At 37.0% G+C, this 19,474-nt stretch overlaps 1 protein-coding gene across 14 annotated transcripts in view; it reads left to right on the forward strand.

The window, feature by feature from the left end:
- The window catches only part of ATG10 (autophagy related 10), a 232,731-nt gene that overhangs the window by 6,245 nt on the left and 207,012 nt on the right, over positions 1 to 19,474 (forward strand). For 13 of the 14 annotated variants that reach the window (XR_010413111.1, XM_064596329.1, XM_064596325.1 and 10 more), the window contains one exon: positions 5,945 to 6,064. Coding sequence is in view for 12 of the 14 variants with exons in the window: in XM_064596329.1 (XP_064452399.1) it covers positions 5,957 to 6,064 (108 nt within the window). In the remaining 2 variants the exon portion in view is untranslated. Of the gene's footprint in view, positions 1 to 3,392; positions 3,417 to 5,944; positions 6,065 to 19,474 lie in introns of those variants that run through there. The other variant, XM_045897673.3, reaches the window with a different exon arrangement.

The raw sequence follows: 19,474 nt of genomic DNA on the forward strand, positions 1-19,474 counted from the left end.
TGTCTCTGACCAAAAATAAAATAGAATAAAATTAAATAAACACAAAGAATCAGTTCCCCACACATTAGATTAAAAAGCACATAAAAAAAGTGGAGAATGGTAGTGAAAAACATTGTTTTTAATTAAGAAAGATGCTTTGAACAATGATTATACACAGTATTAGAATTTACAGGGGCTGTTTTCTGAAAAGATAATTAGTAGCAGCAGAATAAGCTTCACACTGTCTAGTCTTAGGGCTAACCTCTAGTTTGGAAAGACTGCTTTCACTTGGTGGGGAGAAAAATTATTCTACCTTCCCATCTGTAGCCTCTGCTGAAGTAGTTAAAAGAAGGTTTTGATTGTTTGAGCTTCAAAAAAAAAAAATTGAATAGCTTTCCAGCAGGAGTAAAACTCAAGCAAAATAGATGCATTAACAACTTATATTTTATGGCATGAAAGAGCTTGAACTCATTTCTAACTTTTACTTGTAATAAGAAATGAGAGGTTCATTGTTTAGAATGAGATGAGAATTGGAATTAGTCTTTTTACTGAAAGTTCATTTGTGTTCTGTTGTCATCTCTAGTCTGAATTTGAGATAGCTTAAGCCTGGAAACGGAGGCAGGTCTAAGGGGTTTTACATTTGCAAAATAAATTCTTGCCATTTTTGCTTAAACTGAAGTTGTGGTTATTTCCACTTTTTTTTTTTTTTTAAGTTTTTATTTTTTTTGAGAGAGAGAGAGAGTGCACAAGCATGGGGAGAAGCAGGCTTCCCGCGAAGCAGGGAGCCTGATGCCGGGCTCGATCCCAGGACCCTGGGGTCATGACCTGAGCTGAAGGCAGACTCTTAACCCACTGAGCCACCCAGGTGCCCCAAGTTATTTCCATTTTTGACCATAATTTCAGCCATCTCATAGTAGGAAATTCTAACATTCTAATTTCTGCCTCTACTAGTCTGTGAATTTGGTAGAGGACCAGAGAGTGTTATATATTGTATTATATATTGAAAAGTATGTATGAAAATGTTGATTGTATTATATTTTCATTTTTAATGAGTTGAAATATTCTTACTTGAGCAAAGACAATAATTATTCAGTGATATTTTCATTATGGCATATTACGATGATTCAAACTGAGATGGATATCATTTTAATACAATATAGTTCCTAATTTTGTAATCAAGCCGTGTTTATATTATTATATGTAACATCCTTCAGCAAAGCCCAGTGCTTAGATAATTTTAAAAGTATTCAACCAAATATTAATTAGTGCTTTGATGTGCTGTCATCTTGTTAGTGGCACAGTGCTGTTAATTAGATAAACTATGGCTATTGAGTGAAATTTTATGTTTCGAATAACATTTTGAATAGTTCAGTAAACCTCAAGTAACCGGGGGGCTTCGGGAATGGAATGTTTTTACTTTAGTTCAGTTTTGTTGTTAAGTAAGGGTTCGTTTGGAATTTATAAAATATGCCAAAATGTATTAGTATTTTTTTATGAATTAAATTCAATTTTCATTTGATTTAGTATCTCTCAGTATATGTCAGGGTCATTGTATAGATGGAAAAACTAATTTTCTGACTGCTCCATTTTGGTCTTCCTAATCTACTTCTGTATCCTCCCCCTGAGTGATCAAATGTGTTCTGTTATCTATATAATGTTGATTTAGAATTAATATTTCCGGCCCAGATTTCTCTTTCTTTCTGAGTTCCAGATCCATCTCAAAATGCCTGCTAGATTCTCTTCACATGGGTATTCCAAAGGTATTTCAAACTCCAAAACAATATGATTTAATTAAGTCCATCTCACTCCCCAAACCTGTTCTTGCTCAGTGCACCACCACCTACGGCAAAGAGCAGGGAATCTTTCTTGAATCTTTTCTCTCACAGATCCCTCACCTACCAGGATCCACCAGTTGTAATGAGTATACTATCAAAATGTCTTTTGAATCCCTCCCCCTCTACCCTACTTCCAGTCTTTGGCTCTGTTTGGAATCATTTTGTCTTTCCTGGATTATTGCAAGAGACTTTTAACAGGTGTTCATCTAGTCAGGTAAGACCTGTAGGCTCCACTGGAAGCCAGAATGCAAATCTGATCCGTTTACTCCCACTCTCAAAACCCTTTTGAGCCCTCAGGCTAGCAGGCTCTCCTTTCTCATCAGCAGTGGTTCTTCCAGTACCCTTCCTCTACTTCTGTATTTCAGTCAAGCAAGGGTTCCTTGATTACCAGAGCTCCCCTTATATTCAGATTTTGTACATTCTATTCCTTTGCATCTCTGCTTTGCTAAGTTAGCTTCTCTTCTTCCTTTTAGTATCTTCTTAGATGTCACTTTCTCAACTTGTGTCTGCACTGAAGCACCTTAACCAGGATTCGGTGTGTAACCGGAGATCTCTTTCACATACCTGAAATGTTTGATGACTGCCTCAGTAGAAGCCCCTGCATTTTATTGTCTCTTATATACTTAGAATTCCTGTACTTGGTGCTTTCTTTTCCCAAACCTGTTCTCCTACCCTCTCAGATTTTCCATTGTGATCTCAGGAGCACACATCCCTAGTAAACAGACTTATCTAAATCCTTAACCCATTATTGTCTTTACTACATTCTGTGAAATAAATTAAGTGTTCCCAGAAAAAGAATTTTATGGTCAAAAGAGTCAGGAAACCCTGAATTAATAGTTTCCCCATCACAGTGTATATTGTGAATCTCTAGGGTGGGGATGGTGAGTGGATATAGTGTGGATCAGTTTACACATCTCACATGGTGTTAACATCTTCACAGGTCAGTGCTTCCACTAACTAGTTTTAAAGGAAATTTGGCTTTGAAACAAAAAACAACAAACAAAAACTGAAACTCTTTGAGTGGAAGCTGCTCCTTCCTCCACCCTACAAATTTTAGGGTATGAAGATTGCTGGTAGCCCCCACTTCCCCAGAGCAAATTTTAGGTCACTGCTCTAGCCTCATGTAAATATCCCTGCTCCTTTGGGGATCCTTCGAAGATCTTTTGAGGAATTTTATATCCTATGAAATTCAGCTCTACCAGATACAGTGAGCTAGGTTTTTTTTTTTTTCCTCACATATTCACTGGTAGTGTCACATATCCCTATTCACTCGTAGTGGCTGCTTTTAGCACCATCTTGAGAAGGAATCCAAGGCTGTGTTTTGGCTCATCAGGATCACTTGTATTAGTTTATTAGTGATTATTCTTGATGGATTTAGCATTATACACCATGTATCGCTTATCATCTCTGGGCTCTCCCATCTTCTACCATTTGTCCCTTGTCATTTACAAATCTCTCATTTGATCTTCCATCTTCTTTAAAGAGCTCTCCACCCCCACCAACTCTCCAGATAATTCTAAGTGACTTCAGCATCCATGTGGAAAACGGCAAACATAAGCCTCATATTTTTCTAAACGTCCTGAGCTCCAGTGACCTTTATCTGTAAGTTACTTTATATACTTGCTGAGACCTCCTGAATTCTAAAGTCTCAATGTCTTCTGGTCTTCCTTTTCCCTGCTTTCGCTATGGTTGTTCTTAGCCCTTTTTGGTACCTAATATTCTTTGATACTACCATGTTTTCCGAGCCCCTTCAACCTTCTCTTGGTATCTCTGCTTTCCTACCTAATCTGGAACTCTGAGCTATTCTCACTAGCATATTTTATTTCTTCTTCTACCTTTATCCTTCCACTGAATCAACCCAGCAAAACCTCAGCTTTACATGTGTGCTCAGCGCAGCTCCCTCTTGGTTCCTGGGGAGCTGAGTATTGCTAACGGTAATCATAACAACCTTCCAGTCCAAACTCTTGCATGGCACATAAGTCTCCCTTCAAAAAGTTTATTACTCTTCAATCTTGTGCCTTTGAAACCGTACCTCAGGCATTCTGCTCCAATAGAGGGCAGACAAGTTTAACTTGCATGTGACTAAACTATATCTGCCTACACTTCCTGCACTATGTTTGAGATCAGACTTGGAGTTCTCTACACCCTAACTTGCCTTTGTTCATACCATCCTCCCTGCTTGGACCACTGTCCTAACCCTTGTGCTTTACCCACTGACAATCTGCACTACAAAAACTCTTATATACCTTAAAGATTCATCTTCACGCCCACCCCACATACCATCCTACTCTATCCCCTCTTGGTAAGGGACTTAATCATTTGTATATACTTTAAACAGAAGTCCTGTTTTCCAATGCTGTCAGGATTGAGAGTTGAACAATTAATCGAAAAAGTTGGTTAAAGCTAGAGTTAAAAAAAAATACATGCAGACATGAAACATTTTATTTCAACTTAGAACAGAAATACATTCGTCAATTGTCTCATGTATGACCAAGGGATTTTCTTTGAGTATGTGTACTTGAATGGAATTCATTGTTACTTCACGAATATACTGAACCCAGAATGCATCCTCTAGATTTCCAGATTGGGTTTAAAAGAAAGAACTCAAGCTATTTGTGTAGCAATCTGAGCGTGGAATCCTGGATTTGTATGGTTTTTTTTCCCCACCAATCTTTTCAGTTGCATTGTCCATACCTACTTCAGTAATTGTTTTTCTTATGGAGACTTACCTTTATAAAGTCTTTCCAAGGCATTAAATCATAGAAATAACAGTTGTTTTTCTTTTTTACTTGTATTTTATTTGTTTGGTTTATGTAGCATTTAATTAAAGCATGTATTTATAATATACAAATTTGTGAATATAAACTCAACTGATGGGAGCAGAGGAGCTCGTGATCAGCATGTTGTAGACATCAGTGTTTACTGAGGGAATGGATATTATGTCGGTTAACCTGGCAAGTTGGTTGAATGGAGGTTGGTTAAGAGAGTTTCTACTGTAATGATTTTTATTGCTTATCTCCCTTCATTACAATGTGAGCTCTTACAAGGCAAGGACTATATATATATATATTTTTCATTTTGTATGTCTAACCTTCACCTATGCACAGTACCTACTGTAGATATTCAGTATGTGTTTCTTGGTGAATGAACAAATTCTTCTATAGGTCATACTAAATTTGAATAATCAGAAAGAACACTGTACTGAGAATCAGCTAGTATAGACAGATCATTGGCCTGGTAGCCAAACTGGGGTTTGAATCCTTTCTCATTTGCATTGCTTGAGCAGATTACTTTCTTTTATTCATTTTGTGAATGGGGTTAACAGCAGTCTTTGGGTTGTGTGAGGATTAAACGGGGAGGTAAAGTGTTTAGCTTAGTGCTCGACATTGTAAGCAATCAGCAAGTGCTAATTTTCCTGATGATGCTTATCACCAATGAGGAGAATGTAGGAATTCACTTGGTCAAACTTTTCTCACCAAGGATCTTAAACTATATAATTTACCAGTTTCCTTTTAGCTCTAAAATTCTCTTTTTATAAACAATGGTTCATGGTTTGGACGGATTTATATAAGAAATATGTGGCTATTCCTTGATTTGTTACATTTGTAGATTCGATAAAGTAGGAAATTGCTTAGATGATCATAACCTTACAAAACAAAACTTTCGGGCTTTAGAACATCACTTGTTAGTGAGTTGAACTTCCTAATAAAGTGTGAAGAACAGTGCAGATCTACTAAGCACTGCCACACTATCTATGTAAGAGCAAAGTAAGGTAGAAAGTAGAGAAGGAAGCTCTGAGGAGATTGTTTGGAAGCATTAGCTTAGAAGAAGTGAGATGAAATTAAGCTCTTGAAACTAAATTTACGGACAGATTTAACTTTTTGAACCATAGATGTGTATTTGTTATAAATCTAGGTTTTAAGTTTTCATGTTGATCACATTTTCTTTCTGATTAAGAAATGGGGATGAGTGAGAAAGATGGAAACATAGCACTTTTTTGGAATGGCTGTGAGGATATTTTCCATTCTATGTCCCAAATTTTGGTTTGTTTAAAGAAGTAAGTGATTTAGCAGAATTCCTTTTAGCATTCATTCTACAGTTCATGCTTATACTTAGTTTTTATATTGCAGTTATCAATTAGTATGGAAGAAGATGAGTTCTTTGGAGAAAAAACATTCCAGCGTTTTTGTGCAGAATTCATTAAACATTCACGGCAGATAGGTGATGGCTGGGAATGGAGAACTTCGAAGGTAAGAACAGAAACTTTTATTTTCTATTTTAATGAAGTTTTTTTTGTTTTTTGGTTTTTTTTGGCTGTATAAAAACTCAGTAATTGAGGGGTGCCTGGGTGGCTCTGTTGGTTAAGCGGCTACCTTCGGCTCAGGTCATGATCCCAGGGTCCTGGGATCGAGCCCTGCATCGGGCTCCCTGCTCAGCAGAGAGCCTGCTTCTCCCTCTCCCTCGGCCTGCTGCTCTGCCTACTTGTGCTCTCTCTCCATCTCTGTTAAATAAATAAATAAAAATCTTTTAAAAAAAACCTCAGTAATTGAAACTAATGTTTGAAAGCTAGCTTGATTTAGTAAAAGGCTTAAATTGAAGAATGTTTTAAAAAAGATGTCCATTTTATTGTTTCAACTATATATACTCATTATAATTAGGCTAATGAAGTATTATCTAGAAAAGTCCTTAGGTGACCTGCTTTAATTTAATAGATAAGAATGCTTAGCATATTAATTATCTGAATGTAAACAGATGCTTCTGTGGTGCTTCAAACCATTTATTTACACTATTAATTTTCTTAGGAAAGTACTTTTGTCCAGAGAGTGGAAAGATAATCCTGAAACCAAACCATAGTCAAACAATCACAAAGTCTGAAATACTGAAGAATGAATTAATTGGAAATTTCTTACTAATATAAACACATTCCAAGGCATTCTTTCTTTTGGTTCTATTCAGTAATAATAATGTAAAAGGTCTATGGACTCATCTACTTCCATACATACACTTAGTAAGGATTCTCTGCCAAAAGCTCTTTAAGAGTCCCTTGAGATAATTTTCTGAGAGGATAAATTTTCTCTACTTGATATCTTAATCTGATGCCTAAAAAAGTGGTGATTCCCTGTTTTCTGCTTATTGGCTCTATTTGCTATATGAACTCTGAGAAATGTGAATACTTTTGAGCTGATTCCTATGATTCAGAAGTAGGGCAGGGAAATGCGGGTTTTGATCCGATCCATGGTGTCACCGGAGAGAGAAGCCATGATTTCCCTTTGGGTCATGTGCCAGCTAAGCTTTCATGGGGCGGGAGTGGGGGGGTATCATGGGAGACTCCAGCCCCACTCTTTAAGTTAGTGATTGGACAGTTCATAAGCCCCTAAGGCATCTCCTGCTCCAGGATAACATGACTTTATTATTAGTACCTTTTATTAATCTTTTTCCTGAGTATTTTATAATTTTGTTTGCTATTGTCTTTGAGTTTTTATTCCTCTTTATTCATGTTTTATTGCCTTCATCCCGACTTTATTTATTTATTTATTTATTTATTTATTTATTTATTTATTTATAATCAGAGAGAGAGAGAGCACAAGCAGGGGGAGCAGCAGGCAGAGGCAGAAGCAGGCTCCCTGCTGAGCAAGGAGCCTGATGTGGGACTTGATCCCAGGATCTTAGGATCATGACCTGAGCTGAAAGCACCTGCTTAACTGGCTGAGCTACCCAGGCGTCCCCATCCCGACTTTAATATCAATGTTTCTGATATAAAATGATTTTTTTTAAATGTTGGCTGTTTATTCATTGAATGAATGTAGGTTTCTGATCCCTTTTGACCTGTAATAATTTGTATGGTTATTCCTGAGAAACTTTTCCTTTCCTTTCCACAAATTTTTTTTAAAAAGAAATTTTCTTTTGTCTTAAGCTGGAGGTAGAATAATAGATACTCTAGTTACTGTTTCAGTGACCTAGTAGAATGGGGGAGGAAAAGGTTAGGGAGGGAGATGGGACTGTGTGTGTGTGTGTGTGTATGTGTGTACGCGTGCGCATGCCTGTTGGGGATTGCTGGGGAGGGTCTCCAGGAGGGAGATTCATAATAATACAAATATCTGTTAGAAATTTCTTCACTGAATTTGTTGAAGCTAGTGTGCCAAGAACTAGTTTCCAGGATTTATTTTTATTCTTGTCCAGCCTCTGCTTCGGGGATGGGTATGGCTATGTTTGGCTTCTTGTTTGTTGCTACTGCCTGCTCAGTTAGGAAAGTTATCTACCCTTTGGAGTTGGAATTGCACCTCTAATTAAGGGTAGGTTTTTTTGTTTTTGTTTTTGTTTTTTAATGTGGAGATGAGCCCATAGATAGTACCAAAACAAACAAAACACTGTCTAGAGAAAATCTTTGTAACCTTAGGGCAAGGACCACAAACTCAAAAGCCTTGGAGTCCAGGCATGGTAACATAAATGGATCAAGCTGCCATGTACAAGACAATATGGACACTGAGTCCTAAGGCCTGTGCTGAGCAGAGTGCTTGTCCTCTTGCCAGGTTGGGAACATGGACCCAAGGGTTACCAGACCTTTCAAGAAAAGTAAAGATATTTCCCCCCAAAATATTGGGGGCGGGGAGAAATCTCTACATTTTCAAATATTGGCAACTACTTAAAAAACATTTTTCAGAAACAGTCATGACCAAACCCAACATGCTAGTGATGAATAAAATGTGGGATATGGTGGCCAATTGATGATTTCTGGGATTGGGCATCTGTGTGGTATAACTGTGATTTCTTACCCAGCCCTGCTTCAGTGCATGCTGTTGATCTGAATTAGTAAAGGGGGCACTTGGCAAAGCAGATACCTCTCTTGTGAATTTTGGTAGGTTTGTATTTTTGCCACTTAATTTCTGCAGTGCTGGACCACTTTTATGAAGGAAATTACAAATCAGTCACTTGGTTATTTCCTTCAAACCTTCAGTCTTTATCTCATTCTTTTTGTTGGACTGTTTGGAGAGAATACTTATACTATTGTTTTACTTTATAGGCTCCAGAAATTTATTTTTATTTTATTAAAAAAGTAGTTTTTGAGGTATAATTGGGAAACAACAAGCTATGCATAGGTGAGACCTATGAACCCTCACTATAGTCAAGAGGGTGATCATATCCATTACCCCCAAAAGGTTGCTTTTATACCTTTGTAATGCCTCCCTCTGCCCCTGAAAGTTATTTATTATATTTTTTCCTGGAAGCTATTTTTAAAAAGAATCTTGTTTATCCCTATATAGAGAGCCTCCTTTAAAGCGTACACATTTGTCACTCATACCTTCAGGTTTGTTTATAAATACCCCTCAGGAAGGTGGTATACTCTTGTTGAGAGCCATTGTTTAACGTAATGGTCTGTTAGATATTAAAGATATTCGTTAAGAGCATGGAGTTCAGAGTTAGACATGGCTATAAATCCTTACTCTACCATTTACGAGCTGGATTTTGGACAAGTAACTTAAGGTCTCTAAACTTCATTTTTTTTACTTATAAAATAGGAATAAAAATAATAGCCACCATACAGCATGGTAGTTGTGTAGATTAAATAGGATTTACATTCAAAGAGTTTAGCACAGTTTCTGGCACATGCAAAGCCATATTATGGTTATGATTTTTAGCTGGTTGTTTGAAATTTTCAGTATCTTTTATTTTAGAAATAATGCTATCAATGAAATTGTAGTTAAGTTTTCAGAAAACTCTGTGAAAATCTATTTACCACCAAATATACTGTGCTGGTCTTTAGTGTATTATACTGAGTCCTCCAGGATAAGAAGAAGAGCAAAAGATGGCAAACAACAATGAATGCATGCAATGAAAACTTTTTTTTTTTTTTAGATTTTAATTACTTACTTGAGAGAAAGCAAGTGAGAGTGCATGTGCACATGAGGGGGGAGTGGCAGGGAGGGACAGAGGGAGAGGGAGAAGCAGACTTCCTGCTGAGCAGGGCACCTGACATGGGGCTTGATCTCAGGACCCTGAGATCAGGACCCGAGCTGAGGGCAGCCGCTTAACTGACTGAGTCATCCATTTCAGCCACCTCTGAAATACAAATATCTTAAAAACCCATCAGTTCATAATGTTAGAAAGAGAGATAGAGAATGAACAAACACAGGAGAGAGTGGAATAGAAGAATCTCCAAACCTAACTCATTGAATATTTTTGGTTTGAAAATTGTTAATCAAAAGGAAAGAAATAAGCATTTATCTTACCGTTCCTGTATTATCTGTATTTCATGGTAACTAAATAGACTAATTTGATAAGGGAACTGTTTTCCCCCAGAATTCCATCTGATAAGTGTAGAAAGGATGGTAGAATTAGAAAATCATTACTTTTCGGGGCACCTGGGTGGCTCAGTCGTTAAGCGTCTGCCTTCGGCTCAGGTCATGATCCCAGGGTCCTGAGATTGAGCCCCACATCGGGCTCCGTGCTCTGCAGGAAGCCTGCTTCTCCCTCTCTCACTCCCACTGCTTGTGTTCCCTCTCTCACTGTGTCTCTCTCTATCAAATAAATAAATAAAATCTTAAAAAAAAAAAAAAAGAAAATCATTACTTTTCAATGCCTAATGAAATGAATTAGGTGACAATAATCAGTGGATGAAATTATTAGGTGAAAGGTTGATGGGGAATTTACAAAGGAGGGATTGAACTATCATCACCTGAACCCTAGTGATTAATCACGGCATTACTAAAAATAGTACATTCAGATACTATATATTTGGTGAAGTTTTATAATATGAATCGCAGAGTGCAATCCATGAAATATTCTTGCCCAAAATGTTGTGGCTGAATAGAATCAATTAAGGAAGTCAAGTGATAGAGAACCAAGTTAATTGACACCACAGGAAACAAATAGAGAAATCCAGAAATCTAAAGGACAACTGACTCAATTTCCTTAAAAAGTTAATGGTTGGGTAAAGAAGTGAGGAGAGGATTGCATCTCTATCTGGTATTGAAGACCAAGCTTGTTTTGTTTTTATTATTTATTTATTTATTTATTTATTTATTTATTTTTTAAAGATTTCATTTATTTATTTGAGACAGGGAGAATGAGAGAGAGAGAGCACATGAGAGGGGGGAGGGTCAGAGGGAGAAGCAGGCTCCCTGCCGAGCAGGGAGCCCGATGCGGGACTCGATCCCGGGACTCCAGGATCATGACCTGAGCCGAAAGCAGTCGCTTAACCAACTGAGCCACCCAGGCGCCCCTTGTTTTGTTTTTAAAGTATCCTCTGAGAGCGCTTGGGTGGCTCAGTCAGTTAAGCATCTGATTCTTGATTTCAGCTCAGGTCATGATCTCAGAGTCGTGAGATCAAACCCCATGTCACGCTCTGTGCTGAGCATGGAGCCTGCTTTACATTCTCTCTTCCCTCTCCCTCTGCTCCTGCCCCCCACACCATTCTCTTTAAAAAAAAAAATCCTTTCTGGGCAGCGACCGGTAGGTGGTCCTAGTGTGCAGCTCATGAGTCACCATGGGAGGGTTAGGACCACTGGCCTGGTTCAGGGTCATAGGTCCACTGACCATGCACTACGATGTTTGGAGTGTCAACTTACTGTGAAAGTTTCTAAGTCCTTACTTTTCTTTTCTGAATTTATCTCATTAACCTATAACAAAGAATTTGAGGACCGGTAACAGTTTTTGGACTGACAACAATTAGTTCTTGAACTGGCAACAGTTCAGACCATACTCTAGATTAAAAGAAATTCAAGAGATATAACCTAATATAATTTGTGACCCTTATTTGGATCCTAACTCAAACAAATCAACTGTAAAAGGACCTTTTTAAAGACAATTACAGATATTTGATTTTGGAGTAAAGTATAAGATGACACCAATTTAGCTTAACAAAATAAAAAATCAGGGATAGAAGAAGCAAATGTGGCAAAATATTGTTATGTATTGAATATGGGTAATGTGCACACTTTTGTCTTTACTTTTATGTATGTTACATATAGGCTTCCTTTTCTTCTATCTTGTCATAATTTACGCTTTACCATAAACTTTATTAATAATTACAAATGTTCTTAGCCTTATTTCAGGTTTAGATCCCCATTGGCGATTTGTGCAGAGTTTAAAACTTCAAAGCAACTTGCCTTCTAAATTTTTTGTTTTTACCTACGAGATTTGAGTATATTAGTTTAGTATCTCAGTTCTATGATTTGACCTTTCATAGGTTATTGATAAAATAATTTCCCGTGGATTTTCAACTTTCTTCTCTCACTTTTGTATAGCAAAAATACGAAGAGAGATACTCAGATACTGTAAACAAAATAGTCTACAAATATTGAGACTGGATTTTATACAGTTAATCCTAGATTATTTTGTATGTTATTGTTAAAGAAGAACTAAAGGCCCCCCCCAATTAATTCCATCTTTAGTTAAACCTACTTGATTATATTTTGAAATTTACGTAGCAACACACCAGAAATATTTTGATTATTTTCTTTACAGCTTAGGAACAGCTGATTGAAAGGGCTTTTATTTCCTAATTTAGATAGAGTAAAATTTTACAATTTCATTTTATTCTTAGAAATTTAAGTTGATTTTTTAATTCTTTCCTTTCAGTAGTCTTTCTGGTTAAGTTCACATTGCTTTTCCTAAAAACCCTTTACCATTATTCCAATTACATCAACTTTATATTTTTAAAAATAGATTGTAAAATATTTCAATATTTTACTTTATTCCATCTTTTAACACTATCTTGGTAGAAAACGTACCTTGCCATTCCCATCAATACTTCTGCCCTCCTGAATTTCACACTTTGCTTACAGCTGTTTTTATTTTAAATGTCTTATAAAAAAATTTCAAATGTACAAAAGTAAAGAGAATAGTATAATGAATTCACATGTGCCTGTCATCTAACTCCCACAATTATCAATTCACAGCCAGGTACATACTGTTTTAAAACATCTCTAGCATATATAAAGTGATATAACATATCTCAATATAATTAGCTTGGCTTTCTTTTTTCCCTGTCTTAAAATTATTGGTACTTCAAGTGCACTCTATTTCTCATTACATATTAAAATTAATGAATGAACTCAGGAAAAGTCTCAAAGACATTATTTCTATGATTTTTTTTTTATTTCTACAATTTTTAAATTTATTTTTAAAATTATGGCTGGGTGCCCGCGTGGCTCAGTTGGTTAAGCATCTTACTTTGGCTCAGGTCATGATCTTGGGGGTCCTGGGTTCGAGCCCTTCATGGGGCTCCCCGCTCAGCAGGGTGTGTGCTTCTTCTCCCTCTGCCCCTTCCCCCACTCGTGCACTCACTCTCTCTCAAATAAATAAGTAAATAAAATCTTTAAAACTGTGGTAAAATACACATAATATATAATTTACCATCTTAACCATTTTTAAGTGTGCCGTTCAATAGACTTAAGTACATTCATATTGTTAATGCAACCAAGTTCCAGAACTCTTTTCATATTGCAAAATTAAAACTTTGTACCCATTAAATACTAATGGGTATTTCCATTGCCCCATCCTCTCAGCCTCTGGTAATCACCATTCTACTTACTGTCTCTCTGAATTTGATTATTCTAGGTATCTCATATAAGTGGAATCATACAACATTTATCTTTTAGTGACTGGTTTCTTTCACTTAACATAATGTCTTCCAAGTTTATCTATTATTTCTACAAATTTTGATTTGGGTTTTATGAAGTAGAGAGCTAAACAGAGAATTGGGAGTGAATTTCTGTTAGATGATGACATTTTGAGTTGCATAGCCTCATTCTGTTAAGAGATTTCACTTCTTTTATTTCTATTATTAAAGAGGATTAAAAATGCTTTCCATATATATCTGAGAAGACTAGTTCTTCACCATGTCTCAAATTTGCTGATAATAAATAAACCCAACTAGATATTTCTTAACAGAAACATAATCAAATTAGAGAGTAAATAATGGAATTAGTATTTTAAATACAGTTACCTTGCTTACCCATTCACCTTTGTGATATTTATACATTGAATTGTTGGAATTAGTGATTTTTATTTCAAAAGTGAAATGTTAAACACCCATTTTTTTTTTATCTCTGTGTATATAATATGCTTAGATAGATTCTTTGCTGATGTTAAATGACAATTTTAAGGTTTACTAAAAGAAATAGACATTTTTCACAGGTTTCTTAGATATCATGTTTCTTTATGTGAGTAACATACATTTGTTGGTTTGAAATACTTAATTTTTGGTTAACTTTTCTTCTTTTTCCTCTAGCTTATTTAAAAAAATTATATGTCACTGTATTAATAATCATTTTTAGGGAAGTTGTGAGCATGTTACTTCTATTAATTTTGGTGTAATGCTGTATTTGTTTAAGCCATCCACTGTGAGTTAATGAAATATTATTTCTGGGCCCAAATGTCACTAGATAAAGATTAAATATATAGTATCTTGATTAGACTAAAGTAGATTTTTTTTAGTTTATCTTTGGAGATTAGGAGAAAAATGCACTTGGAGCAGCTTGCTGTGTTTTATAATAAACATTGAATCATAGTCAGTTACACTAGATTTTTCATTCATAATTTATTGTGTGTTATGATATGATTTGTCACTTAAGCATATACAAATCTTAAGCAGTCATTTCAAGAAGAACAAGTTCAAGTGTATCACTTGTGAATTAAATATTTTTGAACATCACTTTTAAAGATTATCAAGAGTATCAGAGAAAGAAAAGCTGTAATACTTTACAAATTTATAAATAAAATTTAAATAGTGATAGTAATTTTGCATGCTTAACAATTAAAAGCACATTCTTGGCTAACAGTGATGTTTGAGTTTACTGGGCAGGGTGGCAGGCTGTATTTCAAAAAGCCTTGTGGATTTCCCTCTGACTGTCCCCCTCTTGTGCTCTCTCTCTCATATGAATAAATAAAATCTTAAAAAAAAAAAAAGGGCGCCTGGGTGACTCAGTTGGTTAAGCAACTTCCTTTGGCTCAGGTCATGATCCTGGAGTCCCACTTTGGGCTTCCTGCTCAGCAGGGAGTCTGCTTCTCCCTCTCGTGCTCTTTCTCTCTCTCATTCTCTCTCAAACGAATAAATAAAACCTTTAAAAACAAACAAACAAAAAGCCTTGTGGAGAGTTATCTTTACAGTGTTGAATTTATGAAGCCCAAGATTATCTTACCGTCAGGTTTTAAAGCTTATATATATATATATATGGGGGGGGAGGACAGAGAGGGAGACAGAGAGAGAGAGACAGAGGTATATAGAGTCTAATTTATTAATTTATAATAAATAAAATTGTCAAGTGAACTAGAATGCCCCTGTCATGATGATTCATTTTTGCTTTGTAGATGGGCTATTCACAATTGTATGAGCACAGAATAAATACAAATTCTCATGTGTAGTTGTAAAACTGAGATATTTAATGGCATAATCTGAGAGTGGCATACATCTTGCTGTGCAATAGGGGTAGTCTTACCATTGAGGAGAAGTTGCAATTTTAGGTTTGTAGGGTAAGAATCTCTCTCTTGAACTGTGCAGTGGACATTGCCAATGTTTCCTTCACTGATCTCGCTCTCTCTTTTTTTTTTTTTTTTAAGTTTTAATGACTGGCCAGTCTCTCTTTTGGTTGCTGTCAGATTACAGTCAAATCTTGCTGGCTGGGGAGCCATTCTTTCTCATTAAATAATTCACCTATGTGTTCTGACCTATTATGGGTTATTTTTAACTTGAAATTTGAGCTTGAAAAATTTTTATTTATTTATTTATTTATTTATTTATTTATTTATTTATTTATTTATTTATTTCTAAAGCCTTGGAAAAGGCCTTCAACTACAGACAATATTATTATCATGGATATTTGTAAAAATATAGGGGAAAAATAATAAAAAATCATACTACCCTAGTACAGTTGTGGTTGTTTTGGTGAATTTCCTCATATGTCTATTTACCTATTGGGGTTTTAATGATTATTCTTTTAAATTTATAAATTTGGAGTGAAATTACGTATCTATAACCTTACCTTGTCTTACTTTTTAGGAAAACAAGTTTTCACTTTATTTTTTTTAATTAAATTTTTTTTTAAGAGAGGGAGAGAGGTGAGGTGGGATGGAGGGAGAGGAGGAGAGGGAGAGGGAGAGAGAGAATCTCAAGCAGGGAAACCGTTGGCTGTACAGACATTTTCAAAGTTGCCAGTGTGACTTTAATTAGACTGCTTTCATAATTCATTGTGTCTGCTTCAACAGTGTGCAATTCATCCTTTGCACCAGCCCCTACATTGACCCTTCTTAAAGATAACTGGTGCTCATTTTCATCATTATCCACCTTAAAGTGATAATCTTTGTCAGCCTTTAGTTCTCAACTGAAAGATAGTTCTGGGGCTTCAGGGGGCTCATGTCCACGTCCATCAAATCTTCCATGGCATGGTGGCATGCACTTAGGTGGGAGAGAAGGCAGACGGAGATCAATGACTACTGTTCCATAGAACAGCCATGCAGGAGGAAATCACACCAGGGACTGTCTTATTCTCTTAGCTATTCTCATGAACCTGGAGGTCATCATTAAATTGCATCAAATGCTAATTACTCCCACATGTATATTCCATGTCCAGACTTCTGTCTTGAATTCTAGATTCATCAGTCCAACTTCTTACTTCACATTTCTATTTTAATATCTCCTCTTAGATCCGAATTCAACATGTCCAAAATTAAACTCTGAATCTTCCCCCTCCCAAACTTACTCACCCACTACTACCCAAACTAATCTTCTCTCAATTGATAACTACTCCATCTTTCCAATTATTCAACCTACTGGAGTTATCCTTACCTTCTCTATTCCTCTCAGACCCCACTTTCAGTCCATTAGGTCGTCCTGTTGCCTCCACCTTTATAATATCTAGGATTAGACCATTTCTCATCATCTCCTCTTGCTCCCACCCTGGTATAAACAACCATCAACTTTCACTAGGATTACCTTCCTATCTGCCTGCTTCCACCCTTGCCTTCTGATGTTATAACCCTTTTAAAATGTGAGTCATAGCACATCACTTCTCAACTGTACATAAAAGCCAGAACATTTATTATTTTTTTAAAGATTTATTTATTTTAGAGAGAGAGAGAGTGCATGCAAGCATGAGCAGGGGGAAGGGCAGTGGGAGAGGGAGAGAGAGAATCCTCTAGCAGACTCCCTGCTAAGTGCAGAGCCCCAAAGCGGGGTTTGATCCCAGGACCCTGAGATCATGACCTGAGTAGAAATCAAGAGTCAAACGTTCAGCTGACTGAGCCACCCAGGTGCCCCAAGCAAAACATTTATAATAGACTATAGACTGCGTGACCTGCTCCTTCCTCATCCTTCTTATTACTCTTCTGACTTCACTTCCTATTCCCTTCTTTTCATTCACAACCATCCAGGCACACTGACTTCCTTGTTGTTCCTCAAACACACCGGAGAAACACTAGACAAACATTCCTGCCTGGAGCCTCTAAATGGGCTGGCCCCTCGGTATACACCATCCCTCTTCCAGGTATGGCTGACTGGCCTCTTCTCATCATCCCCCCCATTGTTCATGTGTGAGCTCACACATCACCTTCTTACTGCAGCCTTCCTATCACCCTTTTCAACATGTCGAACCACTTGATCTCCCTACCTGCCATCCTCACTCCTGACTTTGCTTATCCTACTCCATGTTTTCTTTTTCTCGTACAACTCTTCACCTTCCAACGTGCTCTGTAATTTACTTTTTTATTATGTTTACTGTTTAATGTCTCTTTCCCAGCTTAGTCTGTGAGGCCAGAGATCTTTGTTTTGTTTGCTGATATGCCCAGTGCACCTAGAATATCACCAAGTATGAAAGTATGTACACACACAAATAGTGGTTAAATGAATGATTTTCTGATTTTCTGTAAGAAATAAAAATTCACAATTTGTCCAAAGAACTTTATTAGGTGAAAGTTTTATTTGAAAAACTATGAGAAATTTTTAAAAATGCCGATGTTCTTTTATCCCTTAATTGGTGAATTAGGATCCATGAAAACACCATGAAATTTACATAAAAAGTTAATAAGTATCATTCAAATAACCTCTTCGGGGCAGTCTTTTTAATAAAACTGGCATTTCTGTAAAAATGGAATTTTTCTATAATGATATGCAGTATAGTAGAATTTAATGCATACTTTAGATTTAAAAATAACCATGTAACAGTGTGTTGAGTGGGACCTTTTTATCTTGTGCCAGAATTGCAGCTAAGGCCTTAAGCTGAAGACAAAATACCCTGAGTAACTAATTTTCTATATTTGGATTGCTATGAATAATCTACTAGCCACTGGGACCAGAAACCTGCCTATAGAGATTGCTCTGAGGAACCATTCCTGAAGAACTGGGATCCCCAACCCCATCCCAATATGAGAATAGGATTCAGCAGAGGAGAAGTGTAAGAGTCTGTGATGAGGAATGATTCCTTCCTTTCTTCCGCTCCAAAAGCCTTCCTTCCTTGTCCAAGGAACCATTTATAAAGAGTATGGGATGCCCTCAAGTCAGAAGGAGGGTCCCTTCATTGCCTAGTTGAACATTTGTTTAGCATTAGACTGGCTGGTCTGCCCTTTTCTGCTAAAACAGGGGCAAATGGAATTGAGAGTGATAGTACGGGGAGAGAGGGCACTGTTTAATCTGTTAATGTATGCACTCCAGAGAGTAGCTAGGCTTGGCCTATTTTTCTGTCGTCCTGCTTAAGCCAGGAGGTAAAGGGACCTCTGCAGAGGTAGAGGGTACATGGTCACTCTATCATTGGGATGGGGTTGGGGATCCCAGTTCTTCAGGAATGGTTCCTCAGAGCAATCTCTATAGGCAGGTTTCTGGTCTCAGTGGCTAGTAGATTATTCATAGCAATCCAAATATAGAAAATTAGTTACTCAGGGTATTTTGTCTTCAGCTTTAGGCCTTAGTTGCAATCTGGAACAATGTCCAGAGAGCGGTTTCCCTGCACGATCTTCTGAAGAGCCCATACAGTCACCCCATGAGGGAGCTGGCAGCTGTGTGCTTGCCGCATGCAGGAACACTGACAGCCAGTCAGTATCAGCCAGAGAAGAAACAGCAAAATGGCAGAGAGGGTACCATGACTCTACCCAGTTAAGCAAGGGGATAACTGTCCTTCCTGCTTCCAATTCTCAAGCCATGGGCTCCTGGAAGAAGTATTGTGGGACAACAGGTTCCTCTGAGCAAGACCATGCTTCATTTCTCCATTCCAAGCTGCAGAGAGTATGGGTTGAGAGAGAAAAGAGCTTCAAATTGATTTTGAGTCTGAAGGCTTCAAAATAACAATAATAATGATAAGATTGAGTTCTAATTGTCTGAAGGATAGAATTCTAATAACTGAAAGTGCCTAAAAAGTTATAGTATGGTACTGAGTTGTTGTTTAAGGATCCTTAATATATCAGTTAGGTATTACTGCATAATAAACCATTATAAAACTTAGTGGGTTTTTTTTTTTTTTAAGATTTTATTTATTTATTTGACAGAGAGAGACACAGCGAGAGAGGGAACACAAGCAGTGGGGAGTGGGAGAGGGAGAAGCAGGGAGCCCGATGTGGGACTCGATCCTAGGACCCTGGGACCATGGCCTGAGCCGAAGGCAGATGCTTAACGACTGAGCCACCAGGCGCCCAAAAACTTAGTGGTTTAAAACAACCATTTGTTATTTCTGAGA

The sequence above is a fragment of the Mirounga angustirostris genome, unplaced genomic scaffold, assembly GCF_029215605.1.
Source record: "Mirounga angustirostris isolate CCGP_5_RB_7025 unplaced genomic scaffold, mMirAng1.0.hap1 SCAF_7, whole genome shotgun sequence".
NCBI lineage: Eukaryota > Metazoa > Chordata > Mammalia > Carnivora > Phocidae > Mirounga > Mirounga angustirostris.